The sequence below is a fragment of the Canis lupus genome, chromosome 21, assembly GCF_003254725.2.
Source record: "Canis lupus dingo isolate Sandy chromosome 21, ASM325472v2, whole genome shotgun sequence".
In the NCBI taxonomy this organism is placed as follows: Eukaryota; Metazoa; Chordata; class Mammalia; order Carnivora; family Canidae; genus Canis; species Canis lupus.
In genome coordinates, this window is record NC_064263.1 from 36,828,451 (window position 1) to 36,851,443 (window position 22,993).

General features: G+C 39.9%; 2 protein-coding genes across 19 annotated transcripts in view; one reads left to right on the top strand and one right to left on the bottom strand.

Annotated features, from left to right (window-relative positions):
* The window catches only part of ARNTL (aryl hydrocarbon receptor nuclear translocator like), a 30,304-nt gene extending 20,637 nt beyond the window's left edge, over positions 1-9,667 (top strand). For 5 of the 14 annotated variants that reach the window (XM_025459524.3, XM_049099090.1, XM_025459531.3 and 2 more), the window contains 4 exons: positions 1,384-1,507; positions 4,123-4,216; positions 8,162-8,267; positions 8,996-9,667. In XM_025459524.3, coding sequence (XP_025315309.1) covers positions 1,384-1,507; positions 4,123-4,216; positions 8,162-8,267; positions 8,996-9,156 — 485 coding nt within the window. In that variant the 3' untranslated portion in view covers positions 9,157-9,667. Of the gene's footprint in view, positions 1-374; positions 480-1,383; positions 1,508-4,122; positions 4,217-8,161; positions 8,268-8,995 lie in introns of all 14 variants that reach the window. The other 9 variants (XM_049099089.1, XM_025459529.3, XM_049099091.1 and 6 more) reach the window with 2 other exon arrangements.
* Positions 9,668-10,559: 892 nt separating this feature from the next.
* BTBD10 (BTB domain containing 10) overlaps positions 10,560-22,993 on the bottom strand; it is a 77,921-nt gene continuing 65,487 nt past the window's right edge. For all 5 annotated transcript variants that reach the window (XM_049099092.1, XM_025459544.3, XM_025459546.3 and 2 more), the window contains 3 exons: positions 17,054-17,251; positions 14,422-14,532; positions 10,560-11,673 (listed from right to left, as the gene is read on the bottom strand). In XM_049099092.1, the coding sequence (XP_048955049.1) occupies positions 11,363-11,673; positions 14,422-14,532; positions 17,054-17,251 (620 nt within the window). In that variant the 3' untranslated portion in view covers positions 10,560-11,362. The remainder of the gene's footprint in view (positions 11,674-14,421; positions 14,533-17,053; positions 17,252-22,993) is intronic.

A 22,993-nucleotide genomic window follows, 5' to 3' on the forward strand; every position in this document is an offset into this window, starting at 1 on the left:
CCCATATTTTATGGAAGGGAGGCTTCAAGCAGATGAGCCCTAAGGACGTTGTCCTCTCACTTTCTCTGTGGAGCCTGGAATACTGAGAGCTCGTTCCAAGGTTGCCGGGACCTTGGAAGCCCTTGGAATAGGAAACTCGTTGCTCCTCTTGGGCTTTCCTCCGTGTTGCCCAGTGCTGGGATGTGGTGCTTTTTGGTACTGTCACTGGCTCCTGGGGGGGAGGAGGGTCTCTGTCAGTGGGGCTCCCTTCTGGGCTTGGCCCTGGCCTCTGCACCTGACGTACCCTTCCACGGCACCACCTCCGCTTGCATGGCTTCCTTCAGTCCCCTCCTCTCCACCACCGACTCTTACATCTGATCTCTCTGTCTCTGGAGCCATAGGTCTGTCTCTCCACCTGCCTCCTGGACAGAGCCACCTGGAGTCTCAAAAGCACCTGAAATTTAGCCTCTCCAAACCGATTCTCTGCACTCCTTCATCTGGTTGGTTAAGCCAGAAACCTTGACTCTTCCTTCATGCCCGTTCTATCTGAGCACGAGGTCCTGTCCCTTCTGCCCCTCTTAGACTTCTCCATCTCCCTCCCATCTGTCGCCCGGATTGTTGCAGAGAATTTTTTAATCGTAGTCTTACTCCCCCACCCAACCCCTTTCCTCCGCTGTAGTTCACGCTCCATGCAGTGGACTTCCCAGTAACCCAACCTAAGTGCCTTTTCTGTGCGAAGTGTTTGGCACGCCTTATCTCTGGATCCTGTCTAAATCCATTAGTATGGCATCCAGGACCTTTCACCCAGGTACCTCCTCCAGTTTCATCTGTCACTCTTTCGTCATCGTTCATGATGAAGTTCTTGGAGTAGTCTCCCAAGTTGTGTCCTCCCTCAGTGCTCTTGCGTACATTGGTTGCTGTGCGTGGAACACCTTGCCCTCCCTACCTCTCTGCCCAGCTAATTTCTACTCCTCTCTCAAGACTCAGCTCAGTGTTAAACTTGCCCAGGAAGCTGTACCTGGGCCTGGAGGAGTTGGGTGCCTTGTACTTACCTGTCAAACTTACCACACTTTGTTCCAGCCATTGTTCATCTTGTTCATCCCCCTGTTAGACTGTGAGCTCCTTGAGGGCAGAGCTGCCGACTTGCCTCTGGGACCCTGGCTTGCTGTACAGCGGTAGTCGGTAAACGGATGTTGAGCGCGTGAGGGGAACTAGAGCCCTTGCTTTGGCCTCTGATCCTGGACGCAAACTTGAGCCTTCTGCTGGAATGGCTTTTCCTGACAAGCTGCAGCTCTGCTGTCCCTTAGGGCATAACCCTGAGGTTAAACTTCAAGTGGATCACAAGATGAACTGGTTTTAACTCATAATAGCATTTCTTCCTTGGTTCCCCTTTCCCACTCTCAGATTCCTTTGTTGTAGGTGGCCCAAAGAGGACCCACCCCACTGTTCCAGGGATTCCAGGGGGAACCAGGGCTGGGGCAGGCAAAATAGGTCGAATGATTGCTGAAGAAATCATGGAGATCCACAGGCAAGTAACACCTTCTAGTTGCTCCCTTAAACCAGTGGTTCTCAACCCAGGGCATTTTGCCCCCGAGAGCTGTTTTGTAATACCTGGAGATATTTTTGGTTGTCATAACTGGGTAGGACGTTGCTGCTAAATATCCAGTGGATAGAGACCAGGGATGCTGCTTGCTAAACATCCTGTAGGACACAGGACAGCCTCCCTGCCATCTCCTTCCACCCGAAACAAAGAATTTTCCAGTCCCAAATGTCAATGGTGCCGAGATTGAGAAATCTGGCCTTAAAGAGTGAAACCCAAACAGGCCAGAGTTAAAGGGAATTCTTTGGGGACTCAGTTTTCTCATTACTTTATTATGACTCAAGGGGCTCATGAGGATGGATGAACACTGTAACATTACAGGACTGCAGGAGTGGCGACAGTCCGTGATCTGGGCCTCAACACGACATTAGCTGCTTCTAGTCAAAGCTGCCTGGCTTCGATAAGAGCCCACGCAGAATCTCTCTTGAGAGGGCTTCTTTTCCATATTTAAGTAGTTTACTGGAGTTTGAGTTCTGGGCTCCTACTTGGCTGTGCTTAAGAGATTCACTTAACTTCCTGGTCTCTGTTGAATTAAGCCATAAAAGGCAGGTAATAACTATCTCCCAAGAATTGCTTTAGGAGTATGAGAGGTCTCAGGAATGTTCCTAGGGTAGAAACTGACATATGGTGAGTGCTCAGAGTAATTACATCTGAGTCGTGATTAAGAGGGAAGCAGTTGTACATTCAACTGAATTTGGGGAATGGAGAGGGTAGTAACCAGGTCCTTAGGGGAATGCACACTTAATGGAACATAATAGGAAAAGGGATAAACTATTCCCTGCTGCCGCTGGATTGATTCTCTCAGAATTGGTTCTCTCAGGAGAGCTGAAAGCCGGTTTTCTAGATGGCTCTTATCCCAGGGGGGGGGCAGGACAGCTCTGCTCCAGCGCTTGGGAATAATGGATATGATCCCTTGGGTCTACTTCAGGAAGATGTTGGGGCAGTGCGCAGTGAGAATCAGATTCTTACTGGCCACTACCTACATATTCTGTGCTTTGCCTGAAACCATCCAAGAACAGTGTAAAGCAGTCCTGGACCTCAAGGATCTTAAAATCTTTTGAGAAGTGTATTGTTTCTTTATGATAATAGTAAAAAGGAAGAGTGCATGAGCTGAAGCAAGGATGGGAGATTGCTAAGAATCCTAATAAATAATGCTGAGAAGTTTAGACTGGAAAAAAAAATTAAGACCCCATTCATTGTAGGATGCTGAGCAGATGTCCAGAATGTGCTAACAAGCATTATGGAAGCTGGACTGGAATAGAAGAGATGAAGGTGAACATGCTTAATAACCCAGGAATGAGGCCCATTCCTCAGTGATGATACCGTCTCAAAGAAAAATCAGTAATTTAAGGACAAGAAATCAAAGATGAAATAACAATGAAAAGGCAATCCCAAAATGGGGAACCCGGGGAAATAGTGGCTTCATAGACCTAAGTAGGGGAAGATGGGAGACATTCAGCAATTTTTCAGTAAGCGGTTCGTACCCATCTGTATGCTAAGAGTACATGGCGTATAGCTGTAGTCTGCCGGTGAGGAGCTTCTGCTCTGGGACAGAGAAAGCTTATTCACTCCCAAGTCTACGGAACTAGGCAACACAGGCCAATGGCCGGAGGACTGCTGAGCCATTGAGAGCAGGGTGCCTGGGTGACCCAGGAAGTTGCATTCATCTCTGTAGACGCTAAGGGCCTGGTGGTGACACAGCTGCCACCATACTCCAGCTTCACTGCCAGGCCATGGCTTCTTTCCTGAGCTCCTTCAGCCTGATGAGCATGTGTGGGGGTTTACAGTTCTAAGACTTTCTCTGCTAATCTACTATAGTGAGAAACGTACCAACTGAGAGGGCCTAGACCCATTTTTCATCACCTTTAAAAGGCAGTAGGGACAGCTGCTCTACTTACTACTACTACTACTACTACTACTACTACTACTACTACTACTACTATTACTGCTATTACTACTTACTGTTCCTACCATTGCAAGGCTACTTTCCAGGTGTGGGTTAGCCACCCTGGCACCTTCTACTTCCTAAGAGTATTCACTAGCTAAAAAGTATTTGTAGGGAAAAGGAAAAATCACTTGCTGTGCCTTCTAGTTCATGGTATTAAAGATAGACGTTGAATTTCTAAAGTCCCGTCCAACTCTGAGATCTGGATTCTACAAGAAATGAAACTGCCCACTTACTTGAAACTCAACAATCTGAAATCCAAACCCTAAACCAAGGGCTTTGTCAGTGAGATGCTGGACTCCGGGGTCTGCACTCTAGATCCGGTGCCTGTAGAATAAATACAGCTTCTCGCCTGTATTTGTAAATGTAATTTCACTGGAACAGAGCTATTCCCATCAGTTTCCATATGGTCTATGGCTGCTTTCAAGCTACAGTGGCAGAACCGAGTAGTTGTGACCAAGACTGTACGGCCTTGTACAGGTAGTTCCCGTTTGGCCCTTCACAGACAAAGCTGGCCAATCCCCATTCTAGTTCTTACCCTACCCCTCACACACCACTGAAGGAAAGAAATCTAACTAACTCCTCTTTTCTCTGACAGAATAAGAGGGTCATCACCTTCCAGTTGTGGCTCCAGCCCATTAAATATCACAAGTACACCTCCCCCTGATGCCTCTTCTCCAGGAGGCAAGAAGGTAAGGCTGATGACTCTTAGACTAAGGCCCCTCTTAATCCAGAGAGCCTCTTGCCCACGTTCTGAAATGCTGGGGTCGGGAGTATATAATTACCACTGTGGTTGCTGAAACAAGTTGGACCCTCTTCCTTTTAAGTTAATGCACCTGTGTGAGTTTGGGTATAAAGCTTACTGGTGGAGCTGGAGAGGCTTGCTGACGTCCTTAGACAATTTATTCCATGTGAATGGAGGAAGGTAGAAAGGATGTTCTAAGGAATGGAGGGAGCAATTCAAAAGCTCCCATGAAGGAAGGATTAGTGAGTACGTCACGTAAAAAACTCTTTTTCTGCCAAGAATTTTCAAGGGAGAAAATATCATTAGTCTCTAGTGCAGGCACTGGAAACTGTGATACTAGCAGGAGCACGTGGGTGCTTTGGAGGGCAAGCCACGCCTTCACAGCTGCAGAATGCATGGGGCTCTGCTGCCTGGGTTTCCCGGGATGTGTCAGCACTGGGTACAGGTACTGTGTCGGTCACCAGCCCTCATGAAGAGTTGGCTAGAAGATTATACCGTCAGTAGGCTTAGAGGCCACTCATGTGTTTTCATCTTTGCCAGAGAATTTACAAGTGTAGGGCCATATTAGTTGTAAATCCTAAATCTGTAGTGCCTGATGTTTTTTGTTTTCTTGGGTTTTTTGGTTTTTTTTTTGTTGTTGTTGTTGTTGTTGTTTTGTAGTGCCTGATGTTAATTTAGGTTAGGATGACCCAAGGGCCAGCATCTTTGGACATAGTCTTCTTTCCCTTAGCTCCCAAACCATAGAGAGAGAAAAAAAAATATTAGCAATTTATATAGACAGGACTCCTAGAACACAAATTATATCAAAAGCAGGACATGGGTTTTCAAAACTTCAAAATCTTTCTTAAAGATTAAGTGCAATGTGGCATCAAACCATATCAATGAAATCCCTGCACTCTACTATATAAAAATCCATTGGTATACCTTTGCATGATTTTGAAGTATCTTGCATTGGTCATTTGGAAAATACTGGCTGAGTGAAGCAGATCTAACTGTTGACACATTTCAAAACATCTCCATTGTTGTTAATATTACCTCTATCATCAGAAACACTGGCCAGGTTCTCTGAGGCTCAGGTTACCAGGAGTTGCGGTGCTGCCAGGTAGGATGGGGCAAGGACAGCTGGTGAGTAGAGAGTGTAAGGTCAGCTTCTACTAGGGCAGCTCTATTTTTACATATGAATTTTCTGTAAAAATTTCTATTTGAAAATAAGTTTTGATTCCACCTCCCCTCCCCCACCAAAAGTTAGAAAGTCAATAAATTAATGTGTAAGAGTGGTCAATGAAAGACCTGGGCTTGAAGCCTGGCTTTGCCATGTGCTAGCTGTGTGACCCTATAGAATTATTTAGCCCTAGTTGTTGTTTTATATAAGGGCTACTAAAGGTTAGGACACTCAGCATCTTTGCACATTAAGTCCTGTTATGAGGTAATATATGTGAAAGTGCCTGGTCTTTGGTAAGGACTCAGAAGATAGCACTAAGAGATAAAGCCTAGGCTTGGTACATCCCCAGTCCCTGCTTGCAGGTTTTGCTCTTCGGTCTGTTCTCCTGTTTCATCCCTAGGTCCTTCTTCCATACTGGACCCACCATCTCCTTGGGGTGGTCTCCCCTTCTCTACTTCTCAGCTCTACTTTTAGGCGCTTGACTTCCTTGTATTACCAAGAATCCCAAAACTACTCTGTTTTGAAAGGGTATCACTCCAGTAGAATGCTTAAATATTACTCCAAGAACTTCTCTCTATATATTTTCTAATCTTAGCCTCACAACTTTGTGACAAAATCGAAGCTCCCAAATATTAAATGCTGGGCTAATCATTTAAAAGTACAGTCCCAAACTTAAGGTCAGGTCTCTTGACTTTTGATTCTTTCCACACCAGCAATTTCAGAGCTCTAATGTACTCCACACACAAAGTCCCAAGTATTTTTGAAGCATTTATGAGAAATTTTTTTCTTTGGACTTATAAAAATGGGTCTGAGAGAAGAAATTCTGAATATATTCTGAGTCCTCAGCAACAGGACTTGTAAAAGTAGCTTAAACAAGATGGGGAGTTAGAAATGATAGCAGCCATGAGAGTAAAGGTGGCCCCATGCTTCCAGCCCTTCCCAGTTGCTTTCAAATTGGGCAGGTCCAAAAATGAGCCATTAAGCTTGACAGTTATTTCATTCAGAGTCAAGCTAAAAAAGTGAGGCTCTAAGTGAACCTAGGTCCCAGGAGAGTCTGGACATCCAGGGGTACTACGGCAGGTTCAGCTAAAGCAGCAGTTCCCTGATGTTGAGAGGGAAAGATCCTTTCACAGGGGTCTCTGCAAGGTCAAAATTATTTTCATAATCTAAAACGTTTTTTTTTTTTTCCTCACTGTGTTGATACATGAACTGCTAGTGCAAAAGCAGTGTTGGGTAAAACTGCTGGTGCTTTTGCGAAAATCACGGCAGTGGCACCAAACTGTACTAGTAGTCACTGTATTCTTCAACACCATATGCTCGCAATAAAAACAAACAAAACCACAAATTTTCAAGCCAGTTTCACTTAATAATGTCCTTACTAAGCAATAAAAACATTCTATAAAATCCTTGAGTAAATCTTAACACTGTTAAAAAATGGAAGTATGAGTAAAGCGCTTACACTGCATACTGAAGTTCAGTGGTTGTCTCAAGGAAAAGCACTTGCCAGGCTGTTAGGAGCTAAATGAACTGCTTTTGTCAAAGGACACCATTTTTATTATTGCAAACTGTGGTTATTCGCACTTGGGTATCTACCGTATATTTTCTTGAAAATGAATGAACTGGTGAGTTCAAGGAAGACAGCTTGAGAGTATTTGTTGCCCATGAGAAAATTTTAGCTTTCAAGCAAAAAATTAGAATTTTTGGAAAACTTGGATTTGCTACTTTGAACTCAACAGCTTCCCAAAACTTAAAGGGTGTTTCTGATGATAGAGGTAATATTAACAACAATGGAGATGTTTTGAAATGTGTTAACAGTTAGATCTGCTTCACTCAGCCAATATTTTCCAAATGACCAATGCAAGATACTTCAAAATCATGCAAAGGTATACCAATGGATTTTTATATAGTAGAGTGCAGGGATTTCATTGATATGGTTTGATGCCACATTTGCACTTAATCTTTAAGAAATTTCCACTTGTTGAGTTTTGATGTAATATCAAAGAATACCAAAGTTATTTGAAAAGGCTATTAAGATGAACCTTTCCCAACTACATATGTAACTTCCCTCATATACTTCAAACATCTAAACAGACTGAAGAAAATGAGAATCCAGTTAAATCCTATTAAGGCAGACATTTGATTTGGGGGAAAAAAAGTAAAACAATGACTTTTTTTGCTCTTTTAGAAAAGTTATTTTTCATTAAAATGCTATTCATGTTAACATGTAGTCAGTTTATTAGATTTTAGAAATTTATTAGTTTTCAAATATAAAAAATATCGATATAGTGTATGTGAACAAAAGTTTTTTGGAGTTCTCAATTCTCAATGTCAGGGTTTCCCTACCAAAAAGCTAGGCTGCGGAAATACATTTGTAATGCCACCTACTGGCAAGACTTGAAATCACTGCCTCTTCTGAAATCTAATCAGCTCACTGAGGTAACGGAGTCCTTGGCCTTAATCATGTGACTAATGTGATCCAAGGTAATCAAATGCTCTAGGGATTTCATTCGGCCTTTAAAGTGTCTGGGCTGAGTCATAGAGAAAATAATTTGGGGAGAGGTTTTTTTTTTTCCGCTGTGGCCATTCCTAAGTTTGTTTGAAATCATCCAATGGGAAACTGAGCACATTTCCCCGCCACCTTTCTCTTTTCAACATGCTTCATTTTCTTGACGATCTCGAGCACAGTACTGATTGAAATTGTTGATATGAAAACTTCTCTTTTGTTTGTAGATTTTAAATGGAGGGACTCCAGACATTCCTTCCAGTGGCCTACTACCAGGGCAGGCTCAGGAAAATCCAGGTTATCCGTACTCTTCTGATAGTTCCTCTATTCTTGGTAAGTAGCATTACTACTCCTTTCCACTGCAATGAGCTTGCACAATATCTGGCGTAAAGTCAGTTTTAAGAACTAAATGAATAAAATAAGCTAGTTCTAGATAAGCAAATTTTTAACCTTTAGTTTTTATCATTTAACTCTTTAGTTCAAAGTTGAGTTTAATGGTCGAGTTCTGGTGAGGGGCTCCAGATTTGTCCCTGGAACTCAAAGGAGCAAGTCTAAGCTGCTTGGCTTTTCCCTCCATGTGGGCCATCAGCTCTTCAGTGGGAGGGCTGATGAAGGAAGGTTCAGAAATAAAGCCTGGAAGGGTGATCAGTAAGTGTTTCAGCGGGTATTAAAAGTGGTAAAGAGTTTGCTTCTCCCATGTCACCCATCTTCTCTGTCATTCTGGATGGTTTGTTTTCTCTTCATCCCTACATTCCCATTTGTCTTTCCTTCTGTATCTCCCTCCCTAGAACTGGTTATGTCAGAATATTAAGATGAGGTCAACTCAAATACTTTCAATCTTTATTGCATTTTAAGCACTTGTTTCTAAAAAGTTGGTTCTTTTCTCTGAAACACACTAAAGGAAATATATTACGGCAATGCAGCCCCCAAAGCAGTCTCTCCCATCATTCCCACCGTACTGTTAAGTACCACATTCTTATTAAAAGTGTGCTTAGGAACTGCTTATGAAAGTTAAACATGCTTTGGTATTAGGACTGACCAGTCTTTTTCTCCTCCCACAGGTGAGAACCCTCACATAGGCATAGACATGATAGAAAACGACCAAGGCTCAAGTAGTCCCAGTAATGATGAAGCAGCAATGGCTGTCATTATGAGTCTCTTGGAAGCAGATGCTGGGCTGGGTGGTCCTGTTGACTTTAGCGACTTGCCATGGCCGCTGTAAACGCTACGTGTTGCTTTGGCAACAGCTACAGTATCAAAGTGCATTACTGGTGGAGTTTTACAGTCTGTGAAGCTTACTGGATAAGGAGAGAACAGCTTTTATGTACTGTCTTCATAAAAGCCATCTCAGAGCCATTGATACAAGTCAATCTTACTATGTGTAACTTCAGACAAAGTGGAACTAAGCCTGCTCCAGTGTTTCCTCATCATTGATTATTGGGCTAGCTGTGGATAGCTTGCATTAATTGTATATTTTGGATTCTGTTTGTGTTGAATTTTTTAATCATCGTGCACAGAAGCATCATTGGTAGCTTTTATATGCAAATGGTCATTTCAGATGTATGGTGTTTTTACACTACAAAGAAGTCCCCCATGTGGATATTTCTTATACTAATTGTATCATAAAGCCGTTTATTCTTCCTTGTAAGAATCCTTTACTATAAACTATGGGTTAAAGTATAATGTATTAGACAGTTAAATATTTTTAATAAATGTTTCCCTTGTTCTATAAATACTGTTCACATTTCAAATAGAAAAAAAAAATCCTGTGTGCTACAGGGCTGGATCAGTTTTCTACAGTGGCTGTTTAAGGATAAGCCATGCCAAGGACATTTACAGTGCCTTTCTGGCCTTCAGTAACAGTTCCAGGACTCACATAATTTCCCTGTTAATAGCTTAGCTGTACTGTTAGAATAGTTAAATCTCCAAATTATTGCAATTTTATGTGAGTATGCTGGTATTACTGCTTAAACACAGATTTCAAATCCTATGACATTATAAGATTAATTGTAACAAATGGGCTTCTTGCCTACAACTCCTACTCTGCTCATGGTTGTATGAGCAATTATTATTATTGCAATTTTATGTGAGTATGCTGGTATTACTGCTTAAACACAGATTTCAAATCCTATGACATTATAAGATTAATTGTAACAAATGGGCTTCTTGCCTACAACTCCTACTCTGCTCATGGTTGTATGGCTTCACACATTAAGTGAGCCCTGACCCAAAGCACCTAAGTATTTCTACTTCCTGCTTGAGTTGGACCACAGGGTATTTTTTTTTTTTTTTTAAGCATCTGCACAAATAGTTTGCTAAGAACAGCAGAGTATAATGGACAAAGCACTGAACCAGTGTAAGAAATTGACTCTGAAATTTAAGGTTACCCTATAACCATAGTAATGGCATTTCACTCTTCTTAGGTTTGACTAGAAAATGTTTTTTCAGTCAACCTTTGCTGTGGATTTAGTAAGGCATCTAAGTGCTTCATTACACGTAAACTAAATCGGGAGTTCTGTGAGCTACCAGGTGGTTTCTAGTTTCATTGATACCAATAAGACAGGAAATCCATTAATTATGAGACTAAGGATCTGGTCAAGGTGGTTATAAAGCTGATCAGAAACATTAAAACAATGGAATTTTATTGATGAAAAACTTGAGTTTACAATCATTTAGTAAATGAAGAGCAAACACTTCATTTTCCTATCCCATAACTCTTGAGAAAAAAAATTAGTAAATAAATATCTGAACAGATTAAGGGTAAGGCAGACTGGATAATAAACCACCTCTGATGTTCACACTTCCTGCATGTGACTCACTCTAAAAGGGCGAAAACAGCACTGTAGAGAAATAAGATATGGGCATTAGATCTCCTCCTAATCAATCAAATAAGCCCAATGATAAATACTCCTTTTTTGCCCATCATGGGCAGCAAACTATACACATTTTACTGAAGGAATACTTTGATAGAAGCACTTATTTCAGTTATATTGTGCATCACAACTATAAAAATGGCTTGAACAGTTCCATTTAACCACCATTTATAAAGTGCACCTATATAATATTCTACATTTTACCTGGGGTGTGATGAATATCAATATAAGCTGAAAATACCCCAGCTGCCAATCTTTACCACTTCTGAAAATATCTAGATGTGTGAAAAAGGACTGTCCCCCATACAAAGAACCAATTTCACAAACCTACTGGTAAACAAATACATTTATATAACTGGAACCTCAGGATGCTAGAGTTGTACTCATTTTAAAAACCATTCAGCTACCTTTGGTCTTTAAAAAAGCCTACACTGCAATATCCTAAACATGGTCATGTGCATCTCACGATGAAGAGAGCGGCCTTGCAGTGCAGAATGAGGAGAGTGCAGCGTCACCGTGACGAGTAGCATGCTATGGTTTCAAGGAACATCAGCATCACAGCATCGGATTCTGTGCATCAGGATCGAGGTCGTTGTTGCCAGAAGGGGGATGGATGGGGAGGATATCCAGCTCATCCACCTGCGGAGTTGGGTGCAGGACCACCAGCTGGTCCTGGGGAATGTCTGCGGCAGCTGCTGCAAGATTGGTGATAGATTTACTCTTCACACATTGAAAGTCTACATGCCGACTCTTTCCTTCTTCCTTCTCCCAAGACATTCGAATAAAGGGTCTTTGGACATAGTTGTAAATCACTTCTGGGCGGCCTCCAGGCCTTTTCTTTACTTTTTCTTTGTAGGTAGGATAACCTGGAGGACAGAAAAGTTTTAAAAACTGAGGTGCACACATACACAAGCATGCACACACTTCTCACCCAAACTTTCCACCCAAGTGGGAGAAGTCCCATAAACTTCTCACCCAAGTTAGCCTAAAGAAGGCTTTTCTGCTGTAGTTCCTGAACAATCAGAAATTAAGACAAAGAAAGGAAATCCATAATCCATCTCCTCAGTCATCAGCTCAACAGCCAGAAATCGGAATCCTACTGATGCAATTCACACAAGCTTCCACCATCCTCTCAGCCGCTCAACATACCAACCCAGTAAAATATTCAAGTAAAAGCATGGAGGGGGGAGAAGTCCTGAATAGAATGGTTCATAGTCTCCTGCATTGGACTCTACCTACCTGTATACCCTTAAAATCCCTGAACCCTCCCCTTCACAGGATCATCTTGCCTCAAGGGCTGCAATTTATTGCCACATTAGCCTTCTAATTTCCTTAAACCTAAATCTCATCTTTATATTGCTTTGGGGTTTTTTCTTTCCTTTATTTATTTATTTTTCTGTTAACATATAAAGAGCTATAGAGTTCTCCAGCTTCACTGGTTCTAGGTATACTTTTGCACCTAGATCAACAAAGCCAATATTTTAAGCCCCAAATCATTTTAACACTACTCCCAACAACCAAGCAGTTCATCCAGAGTGGCAATTCAAAGGAGCTTCCCCTGATTAATTATACCTTCTTCTTCTTGGATAATTACTGAAAAGTAACAATTAGTGAAGACAATGCTAGTATGGGAAAAGTTTCAGTCATTTACCAGTAAGGCAATTTCTCCAGACATAACTCCTTAAAACTATTATTATAAGTCCCTTCCCTCCTTTCTACTTGCAAGAATTGCTAGTTTAGACCAGGGATTGGCAAACATTTTCTTTAAAGGGCCAGATAGTAAATATTTCAAGTTTATTTCAGCTTCTCTTGCAACTACTCAACTATGCCACTGTAAAGTAAAATCAGCCACAGAAAAATGTAAATGAATGAGCATGTATGTCTATGTTTCAATAAAACTCTGGGCAATGGAGGGGATAAGAGGCAATGGGCTAGATTTGGCTCATGGGCCACGGACTATAGGAGAATCAGAAAAAAACTAGAAAGACCTCACACATCAGGGACTCAATTATTGCATAAAGGAAGTACGCTGGCATCACTGGTGGCTAGTATATTTAGCTACATATGTAATATGGCTCAGGTGAGGGGGCTCGGGCAAGCAGAGCTAAAAATCTTCTAAAGACCCTTTGTAGAATGTCTTTTTTGTTTCACACTTCCAGTCAATTACCAGGGCAACACTTGAGTTCAGAAAGGTCTCCAGCTCTATTCCCTTGTCCTTGATTTCTCTTGGACTATTAGTCTTTAAAATTCCCATCTCATCATAGTCCAATTTGTCCTCCACAGAGAATCCTCACTCTGATACAAGTATAATCCTATTACATCCTTGCTTAAAAACTACCAACTACCAAAAAAGTTCCTCTTGCTTCAAGGGAAAGTCCAAAGTCCTTCACATAGTATATAAGGTTTTTTTTGTTTGTTTGTTTGTTTTTTTTTTTACAAGCAGGCTCCAACCTGTCACCGGGCTTCAGCTCAAATATCTCTGCCTGAGAGAAGCCTTCCTCATCCCCCCAATCTATAGTAGCTTCCAGATGTCTTCTCTCTAGCTCTGAAATCAAACAGCTAAATCCCACTACTTACAAAATGACAGAAGACAATGGTGAAGCTAAAGTGTCAGCAATTCCACTATGTTCTTAAGCCCAAAGTCTCCTCCCCTTCCTGCAAAATCCTATTTCTGGTCCTTCTTTCTCATATGTCTCAGCAGTCCATTACTGCGATCTACAACAGCTCAACTGGTCATTGATCAACACCATGATCTTCATGATCAGCATCACAAACATATACTGAGAAATTACTATGTGCCAGGCTCTGTTTTAAGTTTTTCATTCTGTCATCATAATAACCCTATAAAGTACTTTAATGCTCCCATTTTAGATGAGGAAACTGAGGCACAGAGAAGTTAAGTGCCCTGGCCAAGGTCATACAACTATTAAGTCATAGGATTTGAACACAAGTAATGTGGCTCCAGAACCTTTAATCTTTACACTATGCCACATTATGCCGAGGGAAATATTTTGTTCTTAGTAAAAGGGCACTTTAAAAGAAGTATCTGACATGGCATCTGGAAAAATCCATTTAAATCATAAAGTAAAAAAAAAAAAAAAAAAAATCCAAAAATGTTTGCATTTAACAAGATGAAATAAGTTTGAAATCTGTATTTAATGTGAAAATAAGTTAACTATTATCATATCTTAAGAACCAGGAAGCTACTAACATGTTTTTACATGCATTTTCAGATAGTAGTTTTAAGTTCTGTTGAGCTTTGATCACACCAATGATCTCTGACGGGCACAAGGCTTTGCCCATCTTTTGGAAAGGTATACACATGTACCAGGCAAGAATGCATTGGGATGATGAAATACGGCAGAAAAGACAAACTCACTTTTTCTTACTATTAGGGGATCTTATGGGATAAATAACAATTTTTAATGGCTTTCTATCTTTTCAGATAAAGGAAGCTCATTTTTGTTATTTTTGGTGTACTGCATGAGCATTCATTCAATCATCATTTGAGTTTTTCTCAAAGTATGTATTTCTCAAGCTATATTCTAAATGGGATTCAATTTTTAACCTTTTTTTATTTTTAAAGAAAATAGAAAATAATGAAAATGTCTTACCTTCTATTCCCAATCTAATCTTCTTAAGACCCCTCTCCTTCAAAACTGATTTGGCCACATCTCTGTTTTCAATGTACTTGAAAAATCTATATAATTTTGTGCTATAAATAACTGGAAACAAAAAGACAAAAATACTTTCTTATTAAAATCAAAGTACTTAGAGATGAACTTAAAATTATCTTGATCATCAAAGGGGCCTGACAACTCTAAAAGCCCAAATAATGGATGCAGTGATGCGAAAAGGATGACTAGCCAACATGACAGGATAATTCAGTACAGTTAATGTATAAGCAAATGTCTACTTAAGTTGAAACAAAAAAAAAAAAAAAAAAAAAAGCTTTAATAACCAATCAGGTAACCCAATCCATAGGAAGAATCTCCTTCTGAAAGATATATCATATACAAACTTATTGCAATAGAATCTGCCCCACTTTCTTCAAATAAGAGAACCAAAAGATGGTAATATCACATCGTTATCGAGCAGGCAAAGTAAAGGACTTTGCTATGATACCTACAAGGCCTCGTCTGGAAGAGAAAAAACTGCCTTGTCACAGAGTACAAAATGGATACATCTTATATTTCATGGATTGAGCAACTATTAATAATTCCCCCAAAAGGCAAAGACCCTCCCCACAAACTGTTTTCAATTCAGGCGAACAGCCCCATTTAATACTGATGTTAAAAATGGCAGATTCGAGCATGTTCTGCCCAGGTTAGTCTGTTTAGAGCAAACTGGCTTTGCAAAGGACAGACATTCCACTGACAACATGTTGAGTCTTCCAAATGTGCTGGGAACTTCAGGGAGTTAGACTGATGGACCTTCCTCGCCTTCTCTCTTTCGGGTGGAGTTATCTCCCTTAAAAGGTGAACTGCAAAGGTTTTTTCAAAAAAAGAAAAACACACTCACAAACCAAACATGCTGGTTTAAGAGCCAATAAAAGGAAAATACGTATACAGATGCTACTCATGGGATAAATTTGTGATTTACATCCTTAAGATTACTGATATTTTTAAGATAAAGATTTGCTGACATCTCAGAATGGATGGTGTCATAAAGCCACAGATAGGAAGATCAGACTGTAGAGGCTGTGTCTCCTCAAATGAATCTTCTTTAGGTTGAAACATCTTGGCACAAAATGAAATATATTTAGACAAATTATGTAAAAATGTTTTCAGTCCTTTTTAAGCTTCAAAGCTTAAGATGAAAAACAAGAAAACAAAGAACACTGACACGGAAAGTGGCACAACTGAAAAGGAAAAGCTGGGTCTACCAGAATTCCTCTATCGCTATAATGTCATTTCTGTGTTCTACAGCAGGCTCTACTCTCCTGGAGGTCAAACTTTTTGAAAACTAAAATATAATTTATTTTGGTTTATTCATTCATTTTTCTTAACAGAAAATAATGTAGTATATTTATTTTAATTTTTGTTAGCCTTTCATTTTTCCTGTGTTTTGTCCACATATTATTACAGAAAACTACTGTCAGCAAAGAAGATAGGAATGAGGAAATACAACAAAAATGTCTGTTATTACAACTGTCCAGAGAAGAATCACAACACTCATTAAGTGTATCATGCAAAGGAAACAACATCTCAATGTAGATTCTAAAAAGTGCTATCATAACTTAGGTTAAAATAATCTTTTCAAAATCTTTAGAAGTCAAAAGGAATACCCCTTGGAGTCTGCTTTGTTTTGATTTTAGATAGGGATAAGTAAAATGAGAAAATCAGAGATTAAAGCATTCTGGTAACTTTCTATATTCCTATTATTTTTTACTTAAGCCCTCATCTTCACCAAGTCAACACAGGCTGGCATACAGAACAAGATGCTGGACTATTTTGCCTAGTTACTCAAATCATTCTTTTAACTCTATCTTCTCAAATCTATAAAACAGCTCAAAAATACTATACAGAGTTCATCAAGAAAAATATAAATTTTCTGACAAAACTCAAAAAATCAAAAGGCTCCAATCAGAAAAAGTTTGAAAGTGTAGTAAGGAAAGTCATCATCGTTGTTCAAGATAAGCTGTTTTGGTCAGATATACATATGGTTCCACAAAACGTTCTGAAGGGTCATTATATCCTCCAGGAACACATATGATACTAAAAAGGAACATCTTAGAACATCAAGTCACCCTAGAAATCAATGCGTTGAAGCTTCTCATTTTACATACAAATTCATCTTAAAAAAAAAAAAAAACAGCTGATTTTTTAACAATCTATTTACTCCAGGATCTACTTCCCTAGAAGGCTTCTTTCTAAATGCAAAGAAAAAAAATCTATCAAGATCCAGATACTCAACAAAGAGCAAACCATTTCTGTGCATGACAGGGGTGGGCATATTTTTTCTGTCAAGGGCCAGAGTAAATACTTTTTGGGCTTTGCGAGCCATGCGGTCTCCGTTGCAACTACTCAACTCTGCCATTGTAGCGCAAAAGCAGCCATAGACAATACATAAAAGTTTATTCATAAAAACAGGCAATAGGCTGGATTTTGATCCACAGCTCATAGTTTACTGACTCCTGGCGTAGGTAAGAGTTCAATGTACTTTCTTTATAAAAACTGTCCTTTGATCGGTATTAGATAAAGAATCTGTGACGATTTAAGAGAGAAAACATGCCACAGTACTTACTTTGTGAATACTCTTCTCCCATCTGTGGGGGATACTCTTCATCCCAATCAACCACATCATCATCTGTAAGCACTACTATGTGGCATTCTCGTTCCCCACTCTGGGCACTAGCTACCATGAGAGGCAGGATCATTTCTTCCAGATAAAATTCAAACTGTCTACGAGCACCATCATTTGATAACTCATGCATTAGGGCACCTGAAATGAATCCAACAAAAAATATCTTGATTTTTCTGATGACTGATGAGTAAAAGAGCAGAAGCAACACACACACACAAAATATTAAAATTAGTTCGGCATCTACTCTGCAGCCCTACAGACAAAATACAGTGGTTATTCTATAGTCAACAAAACTTCCTAGGAAGAGATTTTACAGAAACGAATCTTATAGAAAGAAGGGCAAATTAAAAGCATCTAACATAAGCTCCTTCATTTTATACTTTAGGAAGTGACCTACCTAAGGTTACAAAATTAATTTGCAAAATCAGAATTGAGTCCCCACCCCCAACTTAGCCCAGGGTAGTGTTTTTATTATTTCATGTTGTTTTCCATCAATATATGCAATTATATCTTAAAAGTATATCTTAAGGATGTTTTCAGATTGTCCACTGAACTAAAATAACTCTCATAATTCCTTCTCCTATGTTTTCTGTCTCAAAAAATTATTCACAAACAACATTAATATTTCAGTGTAGAAAAAGAAGTGAATTGGCTTTGGGATAAGGCAGGCAAAAGGCCAAGCAAAATATAAGATGGTACAGGACTTATGTAGCAGACCTGACCCTAGAATTCAGAGGGGTAAAAGATAATTTCACATCACCCTCCTTAAGTATAGACACAGTGAATAACTTCAATTGCCCAAAGAGGGCCACAAAAATCACTTGCACGGATCTAATTTTTTTTCCTATGACAATGGCAATGTCCTATCTCCTAAAGCACTACTAGTTCAGGAATTACAAGGAGAGTTAGAGCAGAAACTAGAACTCAATCTAAGCTATAGTCTCCCAAGGGAGAGTCTTTTCCCCCTAAAACATCACTAATTATATAATAATTGTTAATAATATATAGTGATATAAGTGATTAAATAATTAATATATGTTATAATTTCACCATGCCTCTCTCTAGGCTGGCTAATTCCATTTTTTAAAAAAGATTTTATTTATTCATGAGACACACACACAAAGATAGGTAGAGACACAGGCAGAGGGAGAAGCAGGCCCCCTGCAGGGAGCCTGATGTGGGACTCGATCCCGGGACCCCAGGATCATGCCCTGAGCTGAAGGCAGACTGTTCAACCACTGAGCCACCCAGGCATTCCTAATTCCCACTGATTTCTTTTTAATTTCATTTATTGCCAAACTCCTAGATATATCAACATAGTCTTTTTCCTTTAACTTTTGAACCAATTCCAATCTGGCTTCCATACTCAGTATTCCTCAAAATTTCTCAATATAGCCTCCTTTAACCTTCAGATTGTTAAAAATAATGAGTATGTTTTGATCCTGTTCTTATCTGACCTCCTGGCTCAATCTCTCATAGGGACCACCACCTTCTTAAAACCCTCTCTCTTCCTTAAGAATCTCTGATGCCACTATCCCTAGTTTTCTTTCTCCTCTGGATGTTCTTCTTCAATCATCTTTGCCAAATTTTTCTCCTCTAGCTATTCATTAAATATTCATGTTTCTCAAGACAATTTTTCCTTCTCTTACCTTATGCTGATAATTCCCAAATTTATTCTAATTCTTGTCTTCTATATTCTAGATGCCTTATATTCAACTGCCTTCTGGAAATCTCCATTGGGATGCTACATCACAGGACCTTCAAACTCAATATACTAAAAGTTAATTTAATCATATGTGCCTTTCCCTGCAGTGTTTCCCAAATCAGTAAATGGCAGCATCATCATCATTCATTTCTCAGAATCATCTTAGAAAAGTACTAGGCATATAGTAGGAACTTAAATATTTGTAGAATAAATAAAAGTGAATCCTCGATTCCTCTTTCATCTCTTAATTCAATCATTCCCCCAGCCCTATCAAGTCCACCTCTTAAATGCATCTTGAATTGTGTCATTTTCTTCTCTGGGAGATGCTATCCAAAGATAACTACAAAATCTCTTATACCACATGCTTTTCTACAATGGGACCTTGACATCTCCTCCCTGGAGATGGAGTCTAATTCCTCTTCCTTTAATCTAAGCTGGTCATACTGACATGCTTGTAACCAGGGCAGCATGGCAGAGGTGAGAGTGCATGTTTTGCCTTGGTCCTGGGTAACATTCTCTCTCCAAGTGCTTACCTGCTGAACTCAGTCTCCAGACTTAGAGAAGCCCAAGATGCACACAGACTTAGAGAAGCCCAAGATGCACACAGAGGCCACATGTAGGTTCTCTGTTTGACAGTCCTAGCTGAACTCAGCCCTTAAATCATCCCAGTGAAAGCAGAAGACATATGAGTAAAGAATCCTACAGCTTTCTGCATCATCTCAACTCTTCAATTATTCATGAGATCTCAGATATTTGAAGCAGACACAAGCCACCTTGTCTGAATTCTTGACCCACAGAATAAAAATACTTCATGCTAAGTTTGGAATGCTTTATTACACAGCAATACTTAACTAGAACACATTCCATCCCCAAAGCCCCCAAGTCCAAGTCATCCTTAATTCTCACCCAAACTACTATAAAACTAATTACATTCCCCCAGCATTTACTTTTGCCCCTGTGTAATTCATCTTCCCCACAGCAGCCAAATCATATAACTCCACTAGTTTAACTCTCTCAAGGCTTATACTATCCAAATCCTCAACTTGGTCCATAAAGACTTGTTACATGAAAAGGGAGATTATAGATCAATGTGTAGAGTCCCCTAAAAAAATTTTCTTTAAATACTACACATAAATATATATCCTACATAAATCCTATATATGTATATATGTATGTGGGGGGGGTGTATATCCTGCATATAAATTTACTCAAGCCCATATATCTCTCCTGAACTTTAAACATGTATACCCAATGCCACACTAACCATTTCCACTTGGATTTCTAGTAAGTATTTCAAACTTAACATGTCCCAAATCAAGCTTCTAAATTTCTGCTCCCTGTGAAGTCTCCCCCATCTCACTTAATGGCAAGTTCATTTCCATTTAATTAAGTCCTCTTCTCTTTCCCCCATCCCATAATTCAATCAACAAGCAAATCCTGACAACTCTACTATCCAATATATCCAGAATTTGATCACCTCCCAGTGCTTCTCCTCTGATTTAAGCTACCACTCTCTCTCACTTGAATTATGGCAATAGCTTCCTAATTATCTCTTTGCTTTTAGCTTAATCTCCTCACTGCAATCCAGTTCTAATACAACAGCCAAGAGTAATTCTTTTATTTTTCTTATTTTTAAGATTTCATTCATTTACTCATGAGAGACACACAGAGAGAGACGCAGAGACACAAACAGAGGGAGAAGCAGACTCCATGCAGGGAGCCTGATGTGGGACTTGATCCCTGGACCCCAGGATCACGACCTGAGCCGAAGGCAGACGCTCAACCTGAGCCCCCCTAGGCGCCCTAGAGTAATTCTTTTAAAACATAGTCAGATCAGGACTACAACACTGCACAACTCCATACTGAATTCTGTGTGAACCGAACTGAAATGGTACAACCTGGCAATCTCACAGATCACATCACTCCTCTGTTCAAAACCCTCCAATGGCTTCCCATGTCATTCAGAGTGAAAGCCAAGATAAAGGTCTTAGATGACTTAGATCCCTTTCTAAATGACTTAGATCCCTTTCTACCCTCATCTTCTACTGAGGACACTCAAATTTACTTCACTCCAACTCTTTGCTGCTCTCATACATGCCAGGCAAGCTACCCCAAACCTTATACTCATTGTTAACCTCTGCTTGAAATTAAATTTTCCTCTCCAGTTAAGGCTTCTCTGGCTACTCTATGTCCTTTCCTTATGTCCCCCCTCTTCAGCACTGATTACTGACATACCATATGTTATTTGTTAACCTGGTTTGTCCGTCTTCCCCAAAAGAGTGTAAGTTCCATTAGAACACTAAGTTTTGCCTGGTTTGTTCATGCTGTATCCCCAGAACTGGAGCAGACTGGTAGAGAATTAAGTCATCAGATATTTATTCAGTTAATAAATTTTGTTTTCTCCCTACTTCTCTGGCCTTATTTCTCATCATTCACACTCCTCCCTCCACTCTAGCCATACTTCCCTTCTTTCAGTTCCTTAAGCATGTCATATTCCAACCTGACAGCCTCTGCAAATACCTTTGCTACTGTCTGGTAAGGTCAGTGTCTTATCCCCCTTGCTATTGCTCTAGGTCTCAGCTTTAATGTCACTTGGGTAATGATTTTCCACAGCCCCTTTACCATACACTTCTAATAGCATCTTATTTCTTCACTGCATTTTTCATTACTTGTCGAATGCCTATCTTCCCCACTAGACTGTAGACACCATAAAGGGCAGGGATAAGGTCTAATTCATTACTATATTTACTATATGCATGGAACTAACAAAAAGTCTGAATAAGAGAGGGGGATTACAAGTTAAATAGGAAACTAGAAACACATAGCTGATATTAAGAATTAGAGATAAAATAATTGGAAATCCACAGTGTATAGGGAGTGTCTGAAGCCACAATGATGAATGCCATCATTTAGAGTAAATGTATAGATTCTGTGAGAGAGAGTGGGTAGCTTAAGACAGAATACTTAGGACATTCAAGAAATCAAGGATCAGGGAGCAAGTGACAGAAAGATAAAGACTAAAAGAAGAATGTCAAAAAGCCAAAAGAAGAATCAAGAAGAAAGAAGTGACTTAACAGTGACACCTAAAGAAAATGTCTTTAAAGACAAGGATCCCAGAATTACCAATAAATTTTTAAACATTGTTCAAATATTCTAGCCAACTTACTAAGGCAAAAATATATATGTAAAGTGTTATTTAAAACAACAAAGTTGGGATCCCTGGGTGGCGCTGCGGTTTAGTGCCTGCCTTTGGCCCAGGGCGCGATCCTGGAGACCCGGGATCGAATCCCACATCGGGCTCCCGGTGCATGGAGCCTGCTTCTCCCTCTGCCTGTGTCTCTGCCTCTCTCTCTCTCTGTGTGTGACTATCATAAATAAAAAAAAAAAAAAAAAAAAAAAAAATTTAAAACAACAAAGTTGAGGGCAGCCCGGGTGGCTCAGCGGTTTAGCACCCCCTTCAGTCCAGGGTGTGATCCTGGAGACCCGGGATTAAGTCCCATGTCGGGCTCCCTGCATGGAGCCTGCTTCTCCCTCTCCCTGTGTCTCTGCCTCTCTCTCTCTCTCATGAATAAATAAAATAAAAATCTAAAAAAAAAAAAAAACCACAAAGTTGAAAAGGTATAGATAGTTCCTATCCTCCAGTTCAAACTGGTTTGATGCTACAAACTAAAAAATAGAGCAAGAGAGAGAGAGAGAGAGAGAACACACAAGTGACTCCTCTGTTATTTCAGTGTCTCTACATTTCAGTGACTTCACAGGCAGGATCTGCCTCTGATCACCCTTTCTCAATAGCTTGGAAACCGTTAAACAAGTTGTTACTAAAGGGTATTTAGTAATACAGCTATTCACTTGGAAATGTTACAAAATAGCATGTATAATATGATATTTGAATATTTTTAAAATTTACATTTCCTAATATTGCCCTTTTTTTTTTTTTCAAGATTTTATTTATTTATTCATGATAGTCACACAGAGAGAGACAGAGAGGCAGAGACACAGGCAGAGGGAAGAGCAGGCTCCATGCAGGGAGCCCGATGTGGGATTCGATCCCGGGTCTCCAGGATCGCGCCCCGGGCCAAAGGCAGGCGCCAAACCGCTGCGCCACCCAGGGATCCCCTAATATTGCTCTTTTAAAAAAAAAAACAAACTCTTATTTAATACTATTCATTTAATCT